The 23,249-nt window shown below is 44.6% G+C and overlaps 1 protein-coding gene across 1 annotated transcript; it reads left to right on the top strand.

Annotated features, from left to right (window-relative positions):
- Positions 1-13,248: 13,248 nt before the first annotated feature.
- Positions 13,249-16,742, top strand: SLC25A5 (solute carrier family 25 member 5). The gene is made up of 4 exons (XM_023198684.1): positions 13,249-14,053; positions 15,087-15,573; positions 15,796-15,936; positions 16,327-16,742. Exons 1-4 carry the CDS (start codon positions 13,943-13,945, stop codon positions 16,482-16,484), a joined length of 897 nt encoding a protein of 298 aa, XP_023054452.1. The 5' UTR covers positions 13,249-13,942; the 3' UTR covers positions 16,485-16,742.
- The last annotated feature ends 6,507 nt before the right edge of the window (positions 16,743-23,249 follow it).

The following is a 23,249-nucleotide window of genomic DNA, read 5'->3' as shown; positions in this document are numbered from 1 at the left end:
GAAAAAACGATGTGTTGGTCATTTATTGCTAGTCTGAGTTATAAAACTATGGTCAAATACATACTGGCCAAATCTGTAAACTCTCAGAGCCTTATCCTATTTAAGTATACCAAAATAATTCACTTTTCCAACTGCTGCAGCATTCTGTTTTATGGAGAATGGCAGTTAACACACACACACGGAAGTCTCATCTGTAGCTCAATCTGTTAGAGTTTGGAGGGTGGCAGATTCTTTACCCAGAGTGAACAGTTCATGTTTATTACTCTTTATTTTCCTTGAAACAGACAACTTTTCAAACAGTTATGAAAGCTGCAAAAATATGTTTTCCTTTTTTTAACTAACTCTAAAATCCTCACATTATTTCATGATAATGTCTTGTGTATTCTTCCACAAGTAATTTTTTTTTTTTTTGAAAAAAAAATTGTCACCCAGGCTGGAGTCCAATGGCATGATCTCAGCTCACTGCAACTTCCTCCTGGGTTCGAGAAATTCTCCAGCTTCAGCCTCCCGAGTAGCTGGGATTACAGGCACCCGCCACCATGCCTGACTAAATTTTGTATTTTTAGTAGAAACGGGGTTTCACCATGTTGGCCAGGCTGGTCGCGAACTCCTTACCTTAGGTGATCTGCCCACGTTGGCCTCCCAAAGTGCTGGGATTACAGGTGTGAGCCACCGCACCCCGCCCTTCCACAAGTATTATTAAATAGATAGCTAAGCTCTTGCAGTTGTCATGCACAGAAATGTTTTCTGAGCTGCAGTTTTGATTTTTTCTTCATTAAATTAAGTGGAGAAAATAACATGCCTGATTTTTCTAATTTCAGAAGAGCTCTAAAACTTTTGTTCTGTTTCTAAAATAAACTTCCAGCTAATTTCATTTTCTTGGGAGTATGAAAAGAGAGTTCTGCCTTTCTGCTTTATGGCTGACATGAGCACCACACTGAACTAAGTACTTGAGAAGGATTATAACGATGTGTGATGTAATACTGACTCAGGAGGAATTTATGGTCTTAAGGAACAAAACATACCTACATATATGAAATGACTGATTACAAAGCAAATACAAGCAAAGGCATGGTAATGTAGTATCAACCGTTCATAAGATTGCCAAGGAGCTCTATACAAACTTAGTGAATAAAAAACTAAAGGGATCATCACATGGGAGAGAGACTAGTGATCAACAGGGATTTGGGGAGATTGTGAGTCTTTTTTTTTTTTTTTTAACAGAGTATCGTTCTGTCACCCAGCCTGGAGTGCAGAGATGCAATCTTGGCTTACTGCAACCTCCACCTCCCAGTTCAAGTGATTCTCATGCCTCAGCCTCCTGAGTGGCTGGGACTACAGGCGCCTGCCACCATGCCCGGCTAATGTTTGTATTTTCTTGGTAGAGACGGGGGTTTCACCATGTTGTCCAGGCTGGTCTTGAACTCGTGACCTCAGGTGATCTACCTGCCTCAGCCTCCCAAAATGCTGGGATTACAGGCATGGCCTACTGCACTCAGCCATGAGTCTTGAGCTAAGTTTTGAAGGAAGTTAAGGGATATGTATTGGTCACGAGTAGGAAGACATTGCAGGTTAAAGGCAGGGCATATGCAGTGTCACAGAGATGGAAGCAAGCAAAAGTGGGTCAGAACAAGAAGAGTAGCTTTGTGCATTTATTCAATAACTGTTAGATACTACAGACACAGTGGCTCAAAAGGCAGATAAGGTCCTTGCCCTCAAGGAGCTTATATTCTAGTGAGAGTGGCAGTCAATAAACAAGTAAACTAATCAATAATTTAGATAATCATGGACTATAATGTTACGAGGGTGCTTACATACAGGGTGCTTTATTAGAGAATTATGTGGAGGTAAGGGGAATATTTTATTTTTGGTTTTTGTTTTGTTTTGTTTGAGACAAGGTCTCACTCTGTCACCTAGGCTGGAGTGCAGTGGCGCGATTTCAGCTCACTGCAACCTCTGCCTCCCCGGTTGAAGCCACAGGGGAATATTTTAAATCATGGAGCCAGAGAAGGCTACTCTGACAGGTGACATTTGAGATGAGACCTGAAGGATGAGAATGAGCCAACTATGCAAAGAACTAGGGAGAGCTGGTCAAAGTGCAGTGATGTTTACAAGTAATTGACCACAACCAGCTACAGATTTCTTTGTTCTTCCCACTCCCACTGCTTCATTTGACTTGCCCTACAAAAAAGAAAAAAAATTAAAAAAGGGCCGGCGTGGTGACTCACGCCTGTAATCCCAGCACTTTGGGAGGCCAAGGCAGGCGGATCACTTGGGGTCAGAAATTTGACATCAGCCTGGCCAACATGGTGTAACCCCGTCTCTACTAAAAACACAAAAATTAGCCAGGTGTGGTAGCGCACGCCTGTAATCCCAGCTACTCAGGCGGCTGAGGCAGGAGAATCCCTTGAACCCAGGAGGTGGAGGCTGCAGTGAGCCAAGATCGCACCACTGCACTCCAGCCTGGGTGACAGAGCGAGACTCTGTCTCAAAAAAAAAAAGAAAGAAAGAAAGAAAAGAAAAGAAAAAAGAAAGAAAAAAAAGAACGAGGGAGAAGAGCATTCCTGGCAGAGGGGAGAACAAGTGCAGAAGTGTGGCAGTGGGAAAGCCTTTGTGAACAGAAAGGAGGTAAGGGTAGCCAGAGTGTGGTGAGAGAGCGGGATGACATGAGATTGGAGAGAGAGAGCCAGATCTTATGTGGCCACGTGGGCCAGAACAAGAAGTCAAATTTTATTCTAAATGCTGTGGGGAGGCATTGAAGGTGTTTAAGCAGAAAAGCGACACAATCTAACTTTGATTTTTTAAAAGATTACTCAGTTGCTGTGTGGAGCATGGATTGGAGGGAAGCAATGCTGTGAGTGAGAAGACCAGTTAAGAAGCAATTTCGGAAGTCCAAGCAAGAAAGGATGGCGTGGACTAGAATGGTGGCAATAAAGATGGAGAGGAATGAATGAGTTCAAGATGTATTTTGGAGGTGGACTCAGCATGATTTGCTGAGGGATTGAATGTAGGGAGTTAAAGAAAGGAGTCAAGGGTAGCACCTAGGTTTTTGGTTTTTGTTTGTTTTCATGAGACAGAATATCACTCTGCTCCCCCAGGATGGAGTGCAGTGGCGCAGTGGCGCAATCTCGGCTCACTGCAACCTCCGCCTCCCAGGTTCAAGCAATCCTCCCACCTCAGCCTCCCGAGTAGCTGGGATTTATAGGCATGCACCACCATGCCTGGCTAATTTTTGTATTTTTTGTAGACATGGGATCTCACCATGTTGCCCAGGCTGGTCTCGAACTTCTGAGCTCAAGTGATCAAGGCCTGCCTCGGCCTCCCAAAGTGCTGGGATTACAGATGTGAGCCACTGAGCCTGGCTGGTTTTTGCCTTTTGACTTAAGAACAGGTAGATGATCTTGCCATTTGCTGATGTGAGGAAGACTAAGGAGGGACAGAGTTTTGGTGGGGAGGAATTAAAAGTTCTGTTTTGGACATGTTAAATTCAAAATGCCCATGAGACATGCAAGTAGAGAAGTCAAGTAGACAGTGGGCTGGAGCACATGCTGTCTGTGTAATTGTCCAAACCAGTCATGGTAAGCAGAATAATGGCCCCCACCAAAGATGTCCACACCTTAACCCCCAGAACTTGTGAATATGTTACCTTTCATGACAAAAGAGACTTTGCAGATGTGATTACTATTACAGACATTGCGATGGAGGGATTCTCCTGGGTTCGTTGGGTGGGCCCCATCTAATCACAATCCTTAAAATCACAAGTGGGGCCAGGCACGGTGGCTCACGGTTGTAATCCCAGCACTTTGGGCGGCTAAGGCAGGTGGATCATTCAAGGTCGGGGTTTGAGATAAGCCTGGCCAACGTGGTGAAACCCCGCCTCTACTAAAAATACAAAAATTAGCCAGATGTGGCACACGCCTGTAATCCCAGCTACTCAGGAGGCTGAGGTAGGAGCATCGCTTGAACCTGGGAGGTGGAGGTTGCAGTGAGCCAAGATCACACCACTGCAATCCAGCCTGGGCAACAGAGCGAGACTTTGTCACAAAAAAAAAAAAAAAAAAAAAAATCACAAGTGGAAGAGGAAGACAGAAGAATGGGTCAGGGAGATGCAAGGATGGAAGAAGAGGCAGGAGAAATGAGGCCTGAGAAGAACTGGACTCGCCATTGCTGGCTTTGAAGACAAAAGTTTCCGGGTGCCAAGAAATGGGTATGGCCTCTAGAAGCCGAGCATGACCCTCAGCTGACAGTCAGCAAGGAAACAAAGGACTTCAGCCCTACAGTCACAATGAACTGAACTCAGCCAAGAACCTGAATGAGCAAGCTAACAGATTCGCCTCTGGAGCCTTCAGAGAGGCACGCAGGCCTGTCGACACTTCAATTTTGGCCCAGTGAGACCCACATCAGACTTGTGACTACAGAGCTACAAGCTAATAAATCTGTGTTGTTCAAGCCAATGCATTTGTGGTAATTTGTTATAGCAGCCATAGGAAACTAGTATATCAGAACATTATTGATAATTATTTCAGGATAATAGGGACAAGTCTAGAGTGTGGGGAAGAGTAATGACTGGAAATAGGAATTTGGGTGTCATCAGCAGATAGATGGCAAGGGACTGAGTAAGAGCAGCAAAGGAGTGGATGGGAAGAAACTTCTGGGAGAGTAGGAAGCAACAAAAACTGACACTGAGGATGGTGGCTAAAGAAAGGCCTTGGGGGGAGGGATTGCATTGGGAGTTATACCTGATGTAAATGACGAGTTGATGGGTGCTGATGAGTTGATGGGTGCAGCACACCAACATGGCACAAGTATACATATGTAACAAACCTGCACATTATGCACATGTACCCTAGAACTTAAAGTATAATAATAAATAAATAAATAAATAAATAAATAAATAAATAAATAAATAAATAAAAAGAAAGGCCTCAAGATGTGACTTGAGGCCAGGCACAGTGCCTCACGCCTATAATCCCCGCACTTTGGGAGGCCGAGGTGGGTGAATCTCTTGAGGTCAGGAGTTCAAGACCAGCCTTGCCAACATGGTGAAACCCCATCTCTACAAAAATACAAAAATTACCTGGGTGTGGTGGCAGGCACATGTAATCCCAGATACTCGGGAGGGTGAGGCAGGAAAATTGCTTCAGCCTGGGAGGTGGAGGTTGCCGTGAGTTGAGCTCACACCACTGCACTCCAGCCTGGGCAACAGAGCAAGACTCTATCTCAAAAAAAAAAAGAAAAAAAAAGATGCGACTTGAACCGGGCATGCTGACTTGAAGCCCTAATACATTCTATTGTGATGCAGGTGCCCCTAATCTAATCACAAAGACAATGAGGAAGAAAAAAACAAGTACAACAACAATAGAAGACTGGAGAAGGCATAGACACGGGGAAAGTCGTGTACTAGTAGAAAGCAAAAATAAATTATTCAGTCATTCGCATCTCTCCCTTTTGTTGTCATTGCTAGCCAAATATGAAAGTAATATCCAAACTAATTGATATAATATTCAGGTCCATTTGACAGCTGTTACTTAGGAACTGTCTAAAATATTCCAATGGGGCCAGGCACAGTGGCTCATGCCTGTAATCTCAGCACTTTGGGAGGCCAAGGTGGGAGGACTACTTGAGCCCAAGGAGTTCAAGACAAGCTTGGGCAACACAGGGAGACCATGTCTCTACAAAAAAATTTAAAAATTAGCCAGGGGTGGTGGCAGGCGCCTGTGGTCCCAGCTAATCAAGAGGCTGAGGTGGGAGGGTCACTTGAGCCCAGGAGGTCAAGGTTGCAGTGACAGTGAGCCATGATCACGCCACTGCACTCCAGCCTGGGCGATAGAGTGAAACCCTATCTCAAAAATAAATATAAATAAATAAATAAAATATTACAATAGGATGATGGAAATGAGGGGGGTGTGTTTGACATACAGCAAAGCACATACAGCTAGAGTAGTCATCAGAAGATAAATATCACATATTAGATCCTGAAACAAATATTTTTGCTCACATTTCTAAAAGGAAACTTGAAATAAAATTTTGTGTGCTCATTATGTTTATTTTGGAATTAGAATAAATCATACATCTTTATCAAAGATGAATCTGTGCTCCATTTCAATAAGCTCACCTGGGGATCCTGACTGTTATGCCAAGGTGCCTGATTTTATATATATCAAATTACATTTAATTATATAGATGCAATATGTAATCTTCCCCATAAAGTGATTTAGTCTTATTCAGACTAAAGTTGGAGATCCATAAAGCAAAATGTATATGTGCAGGGGGTGTTTTGTGTAAATTTAGGGGTATACGTACAATTTTGTTATATGAATATATTGCTTAGTGGGGAGGTCACGTCTTCGTGTAACCATCACCTGAATAATGTACATTTTACCCTGCACAGGTTTAGAAGATAGTCACAGCTTATAAAATTTATTAAAATATATAAATATTTCTAAGTTAAATTTTTCTGAGTTAAATTATTTCTATGCAATTGGGCCACGTGCAGTGGCTCACGCCTGTAATCCCAGCACTTTGGGAGGCCGAGGCTGGTGGATCACTTGAGGTCAGGAGTTCAAGACCAGCCCGGCCAAGATGGTGAAACCCCATCTCTACTAAAAATACAAAAATTAGCCAGGTGTAGTGGTGCGCACCTGTAATCCCAGCTACTTGGGAGGCTGAGGCAGGAGAATTGCTTGAACTCGGGAAGCAGAGGTTGCAGTGAGCCAAGATCACGCCACTGCACTCCAGCTTGGGCAACAGAGCAAGACTGTCTAAAAAAAAAATTATTTATATACAATTGCATTTAAATGGTAACTAACCACCCCCATTGGGAAACATAGGGAGACCCTGTCTCTACAAAAAATTTAAAAATTAGCCAGGGGTAGTGGCAGGCGCCTGTGGTCCCAGCTAATTGAGAGGCTGAGGTGGGAGGGTCACTTGAGCCCAGGAGGTCAAGGTTGCAGTGACTGATGTGGAGGAACTGGAACTCTTGTACCCTGCTGTTGAGAATGTAAAATGGTACAATCACTCTGGAAAAAACTTGGGCAGGTCCTCAAATCGTTCAACATAGAGTTACCACGTGACCCAGCCATTCCACTTCTAGGTGACAACTCCAGAAATAAAAACATATGTCCACACAGAAACTTGTATAGGAAAGTTTATAGCAGTGTCATTCATAATAGGCAAAAAGTGGAAATTAGCCAATGTCCATCAAATGATGAATAAACGAAATGGGGGCCAGGCATGGTGGCTCATGCCTGTAATCCCAGCACTTTGGGAGGCCAAGGCGGGTGGATCACCTGAGGTCCAGGAGTTCAAGACCAGCCTGACCAACATTGTGAAAACCTGGCTCTACTAAAAATACAAAAATTAGCCAGACGTGGTGGCACATGCCTGTAATCCCAGCTACTTGGGCAGCTGAGGCAGGAGAATCGCTTGAACTCAGGACGCAGAGTTTGCAGTGAGCCAAGATCATGCCATTGCACTCCAGCCTGGGCAACAAGAGTGAAACTCCATCTCAAAAAAAAAAAAAGTGGCATATCTGCACAATGGCATACTACTTAGCAACAGAAAGTAAATAACTATTGATACACACAACATGAATGAATCTCAAAAAGTAACATGCAAAGTGAGAGAAGCTAGACCCCAGAAAGAAGAGTGCATAATATATGATCTCATTTATACAAAATTCTAGGAAATGCAAAATTCTAGGAAACTAATCTATAGTGACAGCATATCAAAGGTTGCTTGGGGATGGAGAGATTACAAAGGGGCACAATAAAATTGTATGTGGTAATGGATATGTTCGTGATCTTGTGGTGACGGCTTAACACGTGTGTATACATGTGAAAAAACTTGGCAAATTGTGCTCTATAAATATGTACAGTCTTATTGTCTGACAATTACATCTCAATAAGACTGTTGTTTTAAGCAGTCACCCATGGGCTGGAATCCACCGACTGTTGTTTTGTTTTGTTTGAGACAGAGTCTCACTCTGTCACCCATGCTGTAGTGCAACAGTGCAATCATGGCCCATTGCAACCTCCACCTCCCTGGCTCAGGTGACCCTCCTGCCTCAGACTCCCGAGTAGCTGCGACTATAGGCATGTGCCACCACACCCAGTTAACTGTTTAATTTTTTCATAGAGATGGGGTTTCACCGTGTTGCCCTGGCTGGTCTCAAACTCCTGGGCTCAAGCGATCCTCCCGCTTTAACCTCCCAAAGTGCTGGGATTACAGGTGTGAGCCACTATGCCCAGCTGTATTTTTCTTAAAATTAATAAAATCTAACACATATTAAGTGATATTCTATGCATATATTATCTTATTTGCATGTGCCTACAGTCCTCTGAGGTATAGGTACTACTATCATTCTCATTTTACAGCTGAAGAAATTGCCGTTTGGAGAGGTAAAGCAATTTACCCAAGACCTGACAGCTAGCAAGTGGCAGAGCCAGAATTTAAACTTAAGCAACCTGGTTACAGGGCCCACCCTCTTAACCACTGGGCTAAATTACCTTTCTCTTCTTATTTGCCCCAGATTCCCAGACCCAGATGCTCAAATCCACTCAATCTTATAGACACAAAAGGATAGAGCCATAGAATCTTAGAATTGGAAAGGGCATAGAACTCTTTTCCAGACCAACCCAGCGATCTCCTCCATAGCATCCCTAACAAGTGGCTATTCTGCCTCAACCTTTAGCCTTCCCAGTAACAAAAAGTTCACCCCATGATACGGCAACCCATTCTACCTTTAAGTAGCTCACATTTTACAAAGTAATGTCTTTTTGAGCTGAAGTCTACCTTCATGAAACTTCTACCAGTGGGTGTTAATTCCATAGAGAATGTTTAATTTATGAAGACAGTTATGATGTCCTTCTTTCACCCAAATCTCTTTCCCAGTTAAATATCTCTCATTCATTCAGCCGTTTCTCATAATACATGACTTATAGACACTTCACTTTCCTGATTGCCTTGTTTTAATATGCTCCAGTTTGTTAAGGTCCTCTTAAATGTAGTATCCAGAATTAAACGTAAAACTCTATGGGCTGGCCAACAGAAACCCAAGTGGAACGGAAAGTCCCTCTGATCTGGTCACTACCATTCTCTTAGTGCAACTCAAGACTCATTAGTATTTTTTGGCATTGCCAACCCACAGTGAACTAGGACCTAGTTCTCTTCTTCACACATGCTACCATTAAGCTCTATCTCCTCATCCTTAAATGTCTTGCACTAAATAGGGCATTAAAACCCTTTATTGCAGTGCTTCCCATTTTATAAGCCTGGGTTTATTCTGGACTTTAGCCCTTATGACTCAATTCCTAGAGGTTTGTGACATTCTTTGGGCTTTGTCCTTGGAAGCATAGTCCTCCTTCTGTCATATATACATGTACTTTTAAGATCTGAGCTCATCAGAGAATAATCTATAAGGACACTGTAGTTTATTAGAAATCTCTCCCTTTTTAATTTATCATTGGAACTTTTCCAAATTCTACAGTTCTGAATTTTCAACTGGATCCCTCTCCCTCTTGAGCTATCTTTCTTTTTTGGTGTTAGGCCAGGAGATCATACTTATCTCTTCTCTGATCCTTTTGAAGTCTACCTTACACATACACATACATATACCACACGCGCGCGCACACATACACACACGTTAATTAACCTATGTGACCATGCCTAGCAATTTTTTTTTTTTTTTTTTTTTTTAGTTTTTTTGCTTAACAGATATCCAGATGACAGGATCACTTTCCCCAAGATTCTTGTCACCTTCACTTCGCTAACCAAATCTTCCTTATTTATTATCAGGATTAAGCCCAGCTTAGCAATTTACCTCATTGCTTCTTCATTCTTTTGAGAACTGTAATTACACTGTATCAGCAAGACAGCCAAGAATCTGTCAGATGTTTTCTTAACTTTAAGATGGTCTTAAAAATAAGAAAAAAGAATGTATCAGATATGTTGCTATCAGAATAACTTCCAGCAGATATTCAGATGTTCTATGTCTCTGATCACCCTTTCTTGTTCGTCTATGTGACAGTTTTATGAAGTGCCATTCATACTTTTATTTATTTTATTTTTTATTTTTATTTTGAGACAGTCTCACTCTGTCACCCAGGCTGGAGTGCAGTGGTGTGATCTGGGCTCACTGCAACCTCCGCCTCCCAGGTTCAAACGATTCTCATGCCTCAGCCTCCTGAGTAGCTAGGATTACAGGTGTGAGTCACCACACGTGGCTGATTTTTGTATTTTTAGTAGAGACGGGGTTTTACCATGTTGACCAGGCTGGTCTCAAACTCCTGACCTCAGGTGATCCACCTGCCTCAGCCTCCCAAAGTGCTGGGATTACAGGCATGAGCCACTACGCCCGGTCCCATTCATACTTTTAATCTGAGCAGTCTCTTGTATACTTCTACAACTATAATCACTTTCATTTATCTGTTTCATTCTCATTGAATGCTTTTCACCCTCCAGAATTACTGGTTATACCTTCTTGATACATTACTGCTCTCCTCTTCTGTATGGTATCTCTGAACCAAGTTTTCCAGATACCAGCCAGAAGTTCCACCCTATCAAATCTAAACAATACCTATAAAACTGCATTTTCCTGAGTGTATTAAAATTTTACATTCCCGGCCGGGCACTGTGGCTCACGCCTGTAATCCCAGCACTTTGGGAGGCCGAGGCAGGCAGATCACCTGAGGTCAGGAGTTTGAGAGCAGCCTGGCCAACATGGTGAAACCCCGTATCTACTAAAAATACAAAAATTAGCCAGGCGTGGTGGTAGCATGCCTGTAATCCCAGCTACTCGGGAGGCTGAGGCTGGAGAATCGCTTGAACCCAGGAGGTGGAGGTTGCAGTGAGCGGAGATCGCACCATTGCACTCCAGCCTGAGCGACAAGAGAAAAACTCTGTCTCAAAAAAAAAAAAAAAATTTACATTCCCTTTATTACCCATATTCTGGGTGTTGGTACATAGATATCTGAGGCCTTAAAAGTGTCATCTCTGACTCTCTTCCTTGTTTTTCCTTGAGAATTACTAGGCATTGCCTTAGCTTTAGTTCCTCTTTATTAGACTTGTATTTTACCTAGCTCCCAGAAACACAATAATTACTAACACAGCACTATGTCTCAATGGAGGAATTAGTTTTGATTAACTGACCAGCCATATGTCATTATCAACATCATCATTATCATCATCATTAATATTCTTCTCGGCTGGGTGCAGTGGCTCATACCTGTAATCCCAGCAATTTGAAAGGCCAAGGCAGGAGGATCACTTGAGCCTAGGAGTTCGAGGCTGCAGTAAGCTATGACCGTGCTGCTGCACTCCAGCCTGGGTGACAGAATGAGACTCTATTCTCTATTTTCCTGGATGCTTGCTCCTTGTTTCTTTTTCCTTCTTTTTTCTTTAAAAAGTTTTTAAACTTTCAGACTTTTTAAAATGTTGCAAAAACAGTACAAAAATGTCCTCATATCATTTATTCAACTTCTCTAAATATTACATAACCACCATAACCAAGAATAGTATTGGTAATCTACAGATATTCGAACCTCACCAATATAACTAATGTCCTTTTTCTGGTCCAGGAGCCAGTTGAGTGTCATATATTACATTCAGTTGTCAAGTCTCTTTAGTCTCCTTTAATCTCTAACAGTTCCTTACTCTCTTTGTCTTTCATGGCCTTAACAGTTTCGAGAATATCTGACTCCTTAAAATATACACGGTGGTGATAGGCAACTAGGAGGAGCTCCAGCTCACCGTCAATTTAGCAAAATACCAAGTGATGGCATGAAGTTGCTTTTAAATGACCCATGTTGTATTTCATCGTCAATAAAACCACACTTAGTTACCCAAAGACTGAGAAGGGAAAAATTCTATGTAATTATTTGATCACCTTTTTTTGTGGAGAGAAAAAAAACTGACAAAACAATGAGCTCTGGAATAGAATACAGTAGAGGCATCATGCTCAAAGAGAGTAGCAGATGTGGCCAGGGCAAGGTCACATGAAGAAAAGGGATACACGAGTGATGGCGAGGTGTACCGAGGAATAATTAACAGTTGAATAAAAATGCATTCATCAGAATGTCAAGAGTTCAAACTAGAAAGGTTTTGAATTTTATTTTTAAATGCACTATAAATAAAATCCACCTCTCTCCAATAAAGCCCTCTGTAGAATTTTGCCTTAGCTCTTGTTTCTCTCACCAGAATAGAGAAATGAACATCGCCTTTGGAGGATATACTCTACCATTCTCTGAAGCTGTTTTCTTGCATCTAGCTACCTCACTATTATAATCAGCTGAGAAACACTGTAGCCTTTCACTAACACAGGTCAAAGATTTCTCCCAGGATCTACAAAGCTAGATTCAAAATTGCTCCTTTGAACACCTGCAATTTGCCTGCATCAGTTTGGATCGCTGGGGTTCTTGAGGTGACTAACAAATTGCAAAGTATACTTTCAGAGGAAGGGCCTAACCATCCTGGAGGGTCCTAGAATTGGGTCCTTTCACAGGCAGATCTGGAGAAGATGGGAGAGGGCAGGAAATGAAAGTGAAGGATATGAACACTATGTGTTCAGTGTGCAAAGGCCTGCTGGCATTTTGCCTTTGGGAATTCTGAAGTCTGGGCACATAAGGTTCAGCCGCAGTTGCGGTTTTCAACAGTCATCCTTATTTTTATAAATATTGTTATGATTATTCAGACACGGAATTTGTGATTACACTCTCTGCTCCTGTTCTGGACCTGAGGGAGTCCACTTAAGCTAACAAGTAGGTTTTTGAGGACATGTGTGGCAAATGCTTACCCAGTGAAGGGATTAAGGGGCTCAGTAAGCACTTGTCCATTGGCACAATGGCTGCCAATCTAATTCTATTGATTCCTCTAAATGTTTCTGGAGTTCAGAAATCTACTCGATCCAAGGGCACTTTACCTGGGGTACTGGGAGCCAAATGTCAACGTAGTTCTTAACCTTCCTAAGCCTCTTAACCTTCTGGGTACAACCTCTATATTTACCTTCTGGCTAAAATCATTTCCCCACCCCCAGCCCAGTCCTTTGGACTCTCCCAGGCCAATTCCTGGCAAGGTCTTTGTTGAACTGTATTTGCAAACCAGGGTCTGGGGCACGGTGGCAGTTCCTTCGTCTGCTGTTCCCTTAATTTCGTCTGGTTTCACTGGCTCCAGGACAGTGCCCGGTCTAGGGTGGGAAGAGTGAGGCACTCGCCTTGGTGAGAAACAACTCAGTAATTGAGACAAATGATTTTTAATGCACTATTTTTAAAAAAATCAAAAGCAATGCAAAAATTCATGATGAACAAATGATCAGCATTTGAAATACAGACAGGATCCCAACCTGCACTTGCATGACTTTGTCTCGCTTGCCTCACCCTCATTTCAGCCTTGACACTCCAATTAAACTTTATTTACAAAACAAGGGGGCCGGCCAGCAGGATGTTTGCCCCTACGACTTTTTAAAAGTATTACATTAACTACTGTTTATCTCGAGGACTGAAGGGTTCTTTTGGCATCCCTGTAACAAATGCGTCTCACCCTAGTTCTGCTCCAAGGGTTTTTGTCCAGGCACACCGTGACCTCACCCTTCCTACCCACTCCGAGGCCTCTGTCAGGGTCCAGCGTTCAAGTCCCGGGTGTCCTCTGGACCCGCCCCTTCCTCCTGCCGGGTCAGGTGCCGAGGGCGAGCCCGGGCGGCGCGGAGAGCGGTCCCGGCCAGCCCTCCACGACTCCTCCCCCTGCGCGCTGGGCCACTCAGCTGCTCTGCCGCCCAGCGCGCCGGGGCCCAGACCCCGCCCCGGCCCCGCCTCCGACGCCTGCCGCTCCGGCGCCGGCTCCCCCTATATAAATCGGCCATTTGCTTCGCTCCGCCCTGCAGCGCCGGAGTCAAAGCCGGTTCCCGGCTCAGTCCCGTCCCGCAGCAGCCTGCCTCTTCTTTCCTTTCAACATGACAGATGCCGCTGTGTCCTTCGCCAAGGACTTCCTGGCAGGTGGAGTGGCCGCAGCCATCTCCAAGACGGCGGTAGCGCCCATCGAGCGGGTCAAGCTGCTGCTGCAGGTACATCCTGGGATCCAGGAGCCCAACCAGGAAGTGGGGGGAAGGGTCGCGCAGAAGGCGGGCGCCCGAGGGGTTGCGGGGAGCGAACTCTAAAGACATGGCCAGGGAAGTGGCTAGGATAGGCCAGAGCCAGGCGCAGAGGCAGAGCAGAAGGCAAACTGGTGGGAGGCGCCTTTAGTGACCTGAAGTTGTGAGTCTAGAAAGGGGCCGGGGGCGGAGAGCAGGACCAGGCTCTCCGCATCCCCGAGGCGGCCGACTCGGATGGAGCAGTCCCTGAGTGACGGCCTCCCCGGGCCTGGGCGTCAAGGGCGAAGGCCGAAAGCCGGCGTCGGAAAGAGGAACGCTAGTTCTTAACGAAGACCTCAAGGTCGCGGCAAGGAGATAATTGCCCGGGGGAGGCCATGCGCCCGGGTCCGGCGGCCTCCCAGCCCGCGGACGCGCTCAAACCTCGCCGGGCCGGAAGCCGGCGCCGGGAAGCGCGTGTTCCTTTTACGTCCGCTTCTGCGCAGCCGCGTCCGCTACCGCCGCGTCCCCTCCGCCTGCCTCCCTGCGCCGCGCGCTCTCCAGTGCTGGCTCTAGAGGGCGCCCCTGGGCGAGCGTGTAGGGGTGGCGGCGGCGGCGCTCGGGTCACCTCTGGAAGCGGAGTGGGGGCGGAGCGAGACGAAAGCAGCTCAGGAGACCTGAGGCGTAGGCTGCGGTCCCCAAGGTGACCGCGCCCTATGTGGTATTCGCCCTAATGCCTCTGAACCTGGGTTTGAAGTAATGACCTTTATCCCAGGTTTAAAGGTCACGGGTCCGCTGGAGGATGCCCTCTCCCCACTCAGGGGGGTGGAGGCTTAATGCTTCTGGTGCAGATCATCTCTTCCCCTGTGACAGCCTCATGGTTGGGAGGCTCCAGCCAGTATGATATACGAAGACTGGATTTGGGAGAGGGGAGCCAGCCTTAAAGGGTATTGATCCATATGGCATATGCTCTTCTCTTTCCCTTCCGCGTGGTTATAACTGTCCCTATTGGCTTCTTCCTGTCTGTTAGGTGCAGCATGCCAGCAAGCAGATCACTGCAGATAAGCAATACAAAGGCATTATAGACTGCGTGGTCCGTATTCCCAAGGAGCAGGGAGTTCTGTCCTTCTGGCGCGGTAACCTGGCCAATGTCATCAGATACTTCCCCACCCAGGCTCTTAACTTCGCCTTCAAAGATAAATACAAGCAGATCTTCCTGGGTGGTGTGGACAAGAGGACCCAGTTTTGGCGCTACTTTGCAGGGAATCTGGCATCGGGTGGTGCCGCAGGGGCCACATCCCTGTGTTTTGTGTACCCTCTTGATTTTGCCCGTACCCGTCTAGCAGCTGATGTGGGTAAAGCTGGAGCTGAAAGGGAATTCCGAGGCCTCGGTGACTGCCTGGTTAAGATCTACAAATCTGATGGGATTAAGGGCCTGTACCAAGGCTTTAACGTGTCTGTGCAGGGTATTATCATCTACCGAGCCGCCTACTTCGGTATCTATGACACTGCAAAGGGTAAGTTTGCTGTGGGCTTTAAAGTTGTGTTCTTAGGAGACAATTTAAAAGAACGTTGTACCAACCTGACATTCCAAGAGCTAGAGAGTTTTTTTAATTGCTGAAGGAAGCCAAGATCATCCAGTGCGACCCTCATGCACAGATGACATGTTTAGGGGATGTGGGGAAAGGAAGTCAGTAAAACTCTACTTTTTGGTAAAAGCATCTCTTTCCTATTCCCAGGAATGCTTCCGGATCCCAAGAACACTCACATCGTCATCAGCTGGATGATCGCACAGACTGTCACTGCTGTTGCTGGGTTGACTTCCTATCCATTTGACACTGTTCGCCGCCGCATGATGATGCAGTCAGGGCGCAAAGGAAGTAAGTTCCCCTTGAGCAGAAGATAAAGTTGTAGGTGTGGGGTAAGCTGCGGCCACAAACTAGTGATGCCCACCTTTAGAAATGGCTGTCTGTCCAAGTCAAGGGATGGGATTGATAGCATCTGCGTCTATTCCACAGCTGCCTTTGAGCCGGCCCTTCAGATGCCTATGAATGAGGGTGCTTAACTGGTATTAGAGATTAAGACCAGTGGGTAGTCTGTGTCTTCCTGTGGTCACAGCATTAATATTTTAGTGTTGCCCATGCTAATGTGTGAATGTTGGGTTTAAAGCTGATGTTCTTAGAGGTGTGGCTCCACTTTATTTAGCCTAGTGAATCTTAGGATTTTTCATCGGCCTTCAGTCACCAACTCTATGTCTTTGTTCTTTGCAGCTGACATCATGTACACAGGCACGCTTGACTGCTGGAGGAAGATAGCTCGTGATGAAGGAGGCAAAGCTTTTTTCAAGGGTGCATGGTCCAATGTTCTCAGAGGCATGGGTGGTGCTTTTGTGCTTGTCTTGTATGATGAAATCAAGAAGTACACATAAGTTATTTCCTAGGATTTTTTCCCCTGTGAACAGGCATGTTGTATTATATAACATATCTTGAGCATTCTTGACAGACTCCTGGCTGTCAATTTCTCAATGGCAACTATTTACTGGTTGAAAATGGGAAGCAATAATATTCATCTGACCAGTTTTCTCTTAAAGCCATTTCCATGATGATGATGGGACTCAATTGTATTTTTTATTTCAGTCACTCCTGATAAATAACAAATTTGGAGAAATAAAAATATCTAAAATAAATTTTGTTTGTCTGCAGTTTATTTTCATATAAAAATATATTTTATATTTGAGTGCTACATTTGAAAAAATACTACCTTTTTAGTGAATGCTACATTTTAATAAATGCTGCAATATCTCCGGAGATGAAGAACTGTCTTTTTAAAACCAATTGTCCGGTGGCTCAAACCTGTAATCCCAGCACTTGGGGAGGCCGAGGCGGGCGGATCACGAGGTCAGGAGATCGAGACCATCTTGGCTAACCCGGTGAAACCCCATCTCTACTAAAAAATACAAAAAACTAGCCGGGTGAGGTGGCGGGCGCCTGTAGTCCCAGCTACTCGGGAGGCTGAGGCAGGAGAATGGTGTAAACCCAGGAGGCGGAGCTTGCAGTGAGCTGAGATCCGGCCACTGCACTCCAGCCTGGGCGGCAGAGCGAGACTCGATCTCAAAAAAAAAAAAAAAACAATTGTCAGCCATCCACTTAACAAAGAATAACTTGGTTGTGCCACCCACCAACATTTCCAACACATTAGCAAAGGAATTCAGGCCCAGTGCATCCAAAAACCATTGTTCCATTGCCTATGGATGGTCATAGCTGCATGAGCTTTCTCCAAGAAATACTATGAACCCACCTCCGTGAGCTGAATTGTCCACTTTAAAATGGTTACATTTGTTTTATGACTACCACTTCATTTAAACAAAAATTTTTAGAATCAATACCAATTTCATCCAGTTGCCTTCATCCATTTTCGCCTGGCTCAAGCTTTTTTTTTTTTTTTTTTTTTTTTTTTTGACATGGAGTCTTGGTGTGTTGCCAGGCTGGAGTGCAATGGTGCAATCTTGGCCTACTGCAACCTCTGCCTCCTGGGTTCAAGCAATTCTGCCTCAGCCTCCTGAGTAGCTGGGATTACAGACATGCACCACCACGCCCGGCTAATTTTTGTATTTTTAGTAGAGATGGTTTCACCATGTTGGCCAGGATGGTCTCTATCTCTTGACCTCATGATCCACCCACTCGGCCTCCCAAAGTGCTAGGATTACAGGCATGAGCCACCGCACCCAGCCGGCTCAAGCCATTTTTTAAAATTCATTTATTTATCTATCTTTTGAGATGGAATTTCTTTTGCCCAGGCTGGAGTGCAATGATGCAATCTCAGCTCGCTGCAACCTCCCCCTTCCAGTTTCAAGCGATTCTGCCTCAGCCTTTTGAGTAGCTGGGATTACAGACACCTGCCACCATGCCGGGCTAATTTTTGTATTTTTAGTAGAGACAGGGTTTCACCATGTTGGCCAGGCTGGTCTTGAACTCCTAACCTCGCGATCTGCCCATTTCGGCCTCCCAAAGTACTGAGATTACAGGTGTGAGCCACTGTGCCCGGTCTCAAGCCATTTTTAATCCCATTCAGAGTAGAGGATTAGAGCTGGCACAGTTACATAGTGCTGAGATTGCAGTGCTGTTAAAGATTATAAAGAGGGCCAGACATCGGCCACGACCTCAAAACTCACCTTACAAAGAGGAAATAGTATCTGCATTTTGCTTCATGTTAATAAGCCCAGTCAATGGAGGGCATTTATGTTTATTTTCAATAAGCCCTTATTTGGAATCCATGTGACAGTGTTTGGACTTTCTGTATCTCTTGATTAGTGCTCAAATCCAGTGGATTTTGCCATGAGATTTGTACTAAGAATAAAGCATTATGTCTGTCAAGCCACAACATCAAAAATTATAGGGGCCGGGCGCGGTGGCTGACACCTGTAATCCCAGCACTTTGGGAGGCCGAGGCGGGCAGATCACGAGGTCAGGAGATGGAGACCATCCTGGCTAACACAGTGAAACCCCGTCTCTACTAAAAATACAAAAAATTAGCCGGGCATGGTGGCGGGCGCCTGTAGTCCCAGCTACTCTGGAGGCTGAGGCAGGAGAATGGCGTGAACCCGGGAGGCAGAGCTTGCAGTGAGCCAAGATTGCACCACTGCACTCCAGCCTGGGCGACAGAACAAGACTCCGTCTCAAAAAAAAAAAAAAAAAAAAAAAAAAAAAAGATAGGATGGGTGCTCCATGTGCACATGTAAAGCTCATTCCGGAGGAACATGCCACACACTGGCATGTAAAAGAGCTATTCACAGAGAGGTCTGCACGGCATGGATGAATGCCCAAAGATCCCAGAGTTTGTTTGTCCTCTGGCCAGGCACCTGAATCATAGTATAGCTTAGTTGTTAAGAATTCTGTTCTGGTATCAAAGAGGCCTGGGCTGAAGATCTGGACTCTGATGCTCAGTTGTGTTAGGCCAAGTTACTTAATTTCTCTAAACCTTGGTTTTCGTTATCTATAAAATGAGGCTATTAATAATGCCTGTCTCAGAGGGTTGTTACAAAGATTAAATAATTTATGCAAAGCATCTACCATAGAACATGATAAGCATTACATAAATGGTGACTGACAATTCTTAGGAGGCAGATTTCAGGGGCTCTAGAAGCAATCAGACGTACCTGGATTTTAATTCTGGCTCTGCTGATAACTGTGTAACTTTGGGCAAATCACTTAATCTCCAGGAGCCTCAGTTTCCTCGTCTGTGAAGTGGGGATATAATAGCGCTCATATATTTCTTTTCTTCTTTCTTTTTTTCTTGACATGGAGTCTCGCTCTGTCACCCATTCAGAGTAGAGGATTAGAGCTGGCACAGTTACATAGTGCTGAGATTGCAGTGCTGTTAAAGATTATGACGTCTTGAACAGCTGGAATGCAGTGATGCGAGCTCAGCTCACTGCAACCTCCGCCTCCCAGGTTCAAGCAATTCTCCTGCCTCAGCCTCCCAAGTAGCTGGGATTACAGGCATGCACCACCATACCCAGCTAATTTTTGTATTTTTAGTAGAGATTGGTTTTCGCCATGTTGGCCAGGCTGGTCTCAAACTCCTGACCTCAGGTGATCTGCCTGCCTTGGCCTCCTGAAGTGCTGGGATTACAGGCGTGAGCCACCACGCCTGGCCTGCTCATATATTTCTTAGGGGTGTTGTGAGTGAGGGTTAAGCACAAGAAAGCATGTAGAGCCAGAATATGGTGCCTGGCATTTAGCAAGCACTCCGATGTGAACTTTCTCATAATATGGCACCCAGGTTTGTTGAGTGAAGATTTGCCCAAGTACAGCATTGCTTAAGAATGAATTCAAGCTCACCTTTCTTTTTCTGCAACAGACTAGACATGCTATATTGTGTAGCATTTATACAAAATAAACTTCAGCTTAGGTCTTTTTCAGCTGTAGATTTTGTTCCTGAAAGGGGATAAGAGGCTCTCCAGTAAGGGCTGCATACACGATGCAAGAGGACCCAAGCCCCCTTTATGGTTATTACAATAGATGTGGACTCACTGAGCTGGCAGCTATTAAAATAAACCTAGGACCAGGCATTAATGATCAGAAAGCAAGAAGTGGTGCCTCCTGCAATTGGGTAGCTGACATAGATGAGGTGGGGGGGTTTTTTTGTTGTTCTTTCTATTCTTGTTCAATGATTTTTGAAATTTAATTTAAAGACAAAGTGGTTTTAATCTCGCCAAGCTGTGCAGGATAGTGCTATAGAATTCATTATGTCCATTATGCTCATGCGAACGTTGATGGTACACAATCTTAGCAACACCCTAATTTATGCCGTTGTTTTGTTACTATTCAATGCATAACAGGATCCGTGAAGCCTGATTCCAGGTGAGAGAGCCAGAACACAGGTCAGCTTGTGCACAGCCGTGCTTCCTATTCCAAGGCCCTCTGCACTCAGTGACTGGAAGCAGCGTGCTACGGGCGCTCCGGACCGCCGGAGAAAGAAACGAGGGGTGTCTTCCCAGAGGGGCAGTTTTCGTGAATGGTAAGTCATTTAAACCGTCATTTTTGTATCAAAAGAGATGCAGAGATGCTAGACAGTCTATTAATTTGAATGCATTTTAAAAACATCAACTGCAAAGAGAGTTGTGGTATACAAGGGCCATTTCTGGCACTGCCCCCAGACTCCTGGGGAAACCAATTGAGTCTCCTCTGCCATTATAGATACTTCAGGAGAAAAATTTTTTAAAGTACTGCTGTACTGTATCATAGATTTTCAAGCATCCGTGTTACTGGGGTGAATTCTATTTCTCCTTTGAAGTTTCTGAACATAGTATTTCTAATTTGCTTTTGAGGTTTTTAATGGTTAACATCTGTACATGGTAATAAAAGTCAAATAGTAAAGAAAATATGTAAAATGAAAAGTAAACGTCTTCCTGTCCTGCGTTTCTCATCACTAGTCCCCTCCTCAAAAGTCACCGTTATTAGCAATTTCTCGGCTATCCATCCCCCCAAAATTAATGCATATTGCTGTAACGGCCGCTGATTTGTTTTATCGGAATCGTATTCTGACCACCTGGATTCAAAATGGCATGATTCTTTTAGAACCGAGTCAGACTGTGGAGTACCAGGACTAACAGAAGCTGTCGGAGGCAGGAGGGCAGAGAAAGGGTAGCTTCTAGACTCTGAGCAAGGATTTCTAAGTGTCGCCGTTTATTAAAATCCTAACCTGGGTTTTTTGTTTGTTTGTTTGTTTGTTTGTTTGTTTTTGCTTTGCCAGGGGGAGGTTAGTTTTGGCCGCTGAGTGACCTGGGGACAAGTCACTTCTAACATCAGGGTCTTAGTTTCTTATCCTCGAATGGAGAAATTTGGGGAAGAGACAAACTCTAAAGTCCCTTCTAGTTTAGACGTCCTCCAGCTCCATCATTTTTACAGAAAGCAGAGCCGGTGAAAGGACTGGGATTAGGTGATTTAATCCTTTCAGAGAACATTTTAAAATATCTAACACAATCGTAAATGAATAGACTCTGACTCAGAGCAGTCATTTACAGACTGTGTGAGTGGGTTGGCATTGGCAAGTAAAATTACAAATGTAAAGATTTACATTAATTTCAGGACCAAGAAGCTGAGCAACAAATTACAGCTCAGTGTTTGGGTCAGAGGTGCTCTGATTTACCTCAAAATAATTAACATCTGTCTTCTCAAAGCCTCATCTTATTATGTGTAATGCGCACTTCCGTATGCAGGTTGAGATTTATTTGAACAACAAATATTAGGCGCTGCAATTTTGGACACAAAAATGCCTTGTGTTCCACTCCAAATGTTTGGAGGAGCTTTCCTATCATTTCAGCCATTATTTGCTTTATGTGCAGGTGAACAAGGTCAGATGCATGGTGCTCTTCTTAGCCAAAGGCTTAAGAGAGCCTTTGGTATCCCGGCAACAAATATAAACAGTGTTCAAGTGACAGATTGGGCAGTTGCTTTCACTGGACCCTCATCAGAGACAAAACTGAGTTAAATTAAAGGAGTCTATTAATCCTTGGCTTTTCCATGACTATCAGGGAAGGGGACAGTGAAAGGAGGGGGTTATTTTGATGGCGAGCATCTATCCTGGGATTTCATTTCCTTGGGCAACTTTCGTAACATGGGGAGGCAATTTAGCACTGTTGAGATTTTAGAGAACATGCGGAATTTGATCACATGGCATGTTACACTGTCTCCAATGTTTTCAGTCCCAGAATGGAGATGGTTATGGTTGCAAAGACATAACCAGTATAAAGTATCAGTTAAATAGCTGTTGACTGGTAACTTCTGAGGGCCTCGTGTTTGGGAATGAAAAGGAAAACTCTTCTGTCTAAATGAGCTCCAATACCCGGTTTGGCAAGAAACAGAGACATCTCATGGGCAGAGGCAAAGGCAGATGTACTGTGGAGCTAAGGATGCTTCCCCTTTGAAGCCACCCTTTGCATGGGCCCCTCCCAAGCCCTAACCACGGATTCATTTGGTCATATGGTTTGGCAACATTTTCAAAAGATACATTTTGTGTTTTTAAAAAGAGGGAGCCAAAATCATATAAGCTGACACTTCCACAAAACCCAGATTCACTCCTGCCCGTGGAACTGGAGTAGATGAAGGAATTTGGAGGCAGCCCTGTACATCAGGGAGAGGTCTGGGGTCTCCTTACCACCTGACCTCCCTCAGAGCACACCACTCCTCTTCTTTCTGATCAGGACTCATGAGAAGCTTTGAGGCTAGAGGTCTCATTTTCAAATACCAAACTTTCTTACTTGATAACAATTCAACTTTTACTTAACTGTTTTTTGCCTTAGTTTCCCCATGTGGAATATGGGGATAACATTAGTACCTACCTCATAGGAATAGCGTGAAGATTAAAGGAGTTAATATATGTAAAGTGCTTAGAACAATGCTAGGCACCTGCTTTACACAATTTTGCTCTTATTATGACTGTTATTGATTTGTTTTTGTTTTTGAGACAGAGTCTTGCTCTGACGCCCAGGCTGGAGTTCAGTGGTGTGAACTTAGCTCACTGCAACCTCCACCTGCTGGGTTCAAGCGATTCTCCTGCCTTAGTCTCCCGAGTAGCTGGGACAACAGGTGCACGCCGCCACACCTGGCTAATTTTTGTATTTTTAGTAGAGACGGGGTTTCACCATGTTGGCCAGCTTGTCTCGAACTCTTGGCCTCAAGTGATCCAACCG

Source organism: Piliocolobus tephrosceles, chromosome 12 (assembly GCF_002776525.5).
Source record: "Piliocolobus tephrosceles isolate RC106 chromosome 12, ASM277652v3, whole genome shotgun sequence".
In the NCBI taxonomy this organism is placed as follows: domain Eukaryota; kingdom Metazoa; phylum Chordata; class Mammalia; order Primates; family Cercopithecidae; genus Piliocolobus; species Piliocolobus tephrosceles.
Note: the sequence above shows the minus strand (reverse complement) of the source record. Positions and strands in the feature narration are given on the sequence as shown.

Coding starts and splice junctions, on each gene's coding strand:
- SLC25A5 (XM_023198684.1), top strand. CDS start 13,943: ATGACAGATGCCGCTGTGTCCTTCGCCAAGGACTTCCTGGCAGGTGGA. Junction 15,574..15,795: donor TATCTATGACACTGCAAAGG/GTAAGTTTGCTG, acceptor TCCTATTCCCAG/GAATGCTTCCGGATCCCAAG. Junction 15,937..16,326: donor GCAGTCAGGGCGCAAAGGAA/GTAAGTTCCCCT, acceptor TGTTCTTTGCAG/CTGACATCATGTACACAGGC.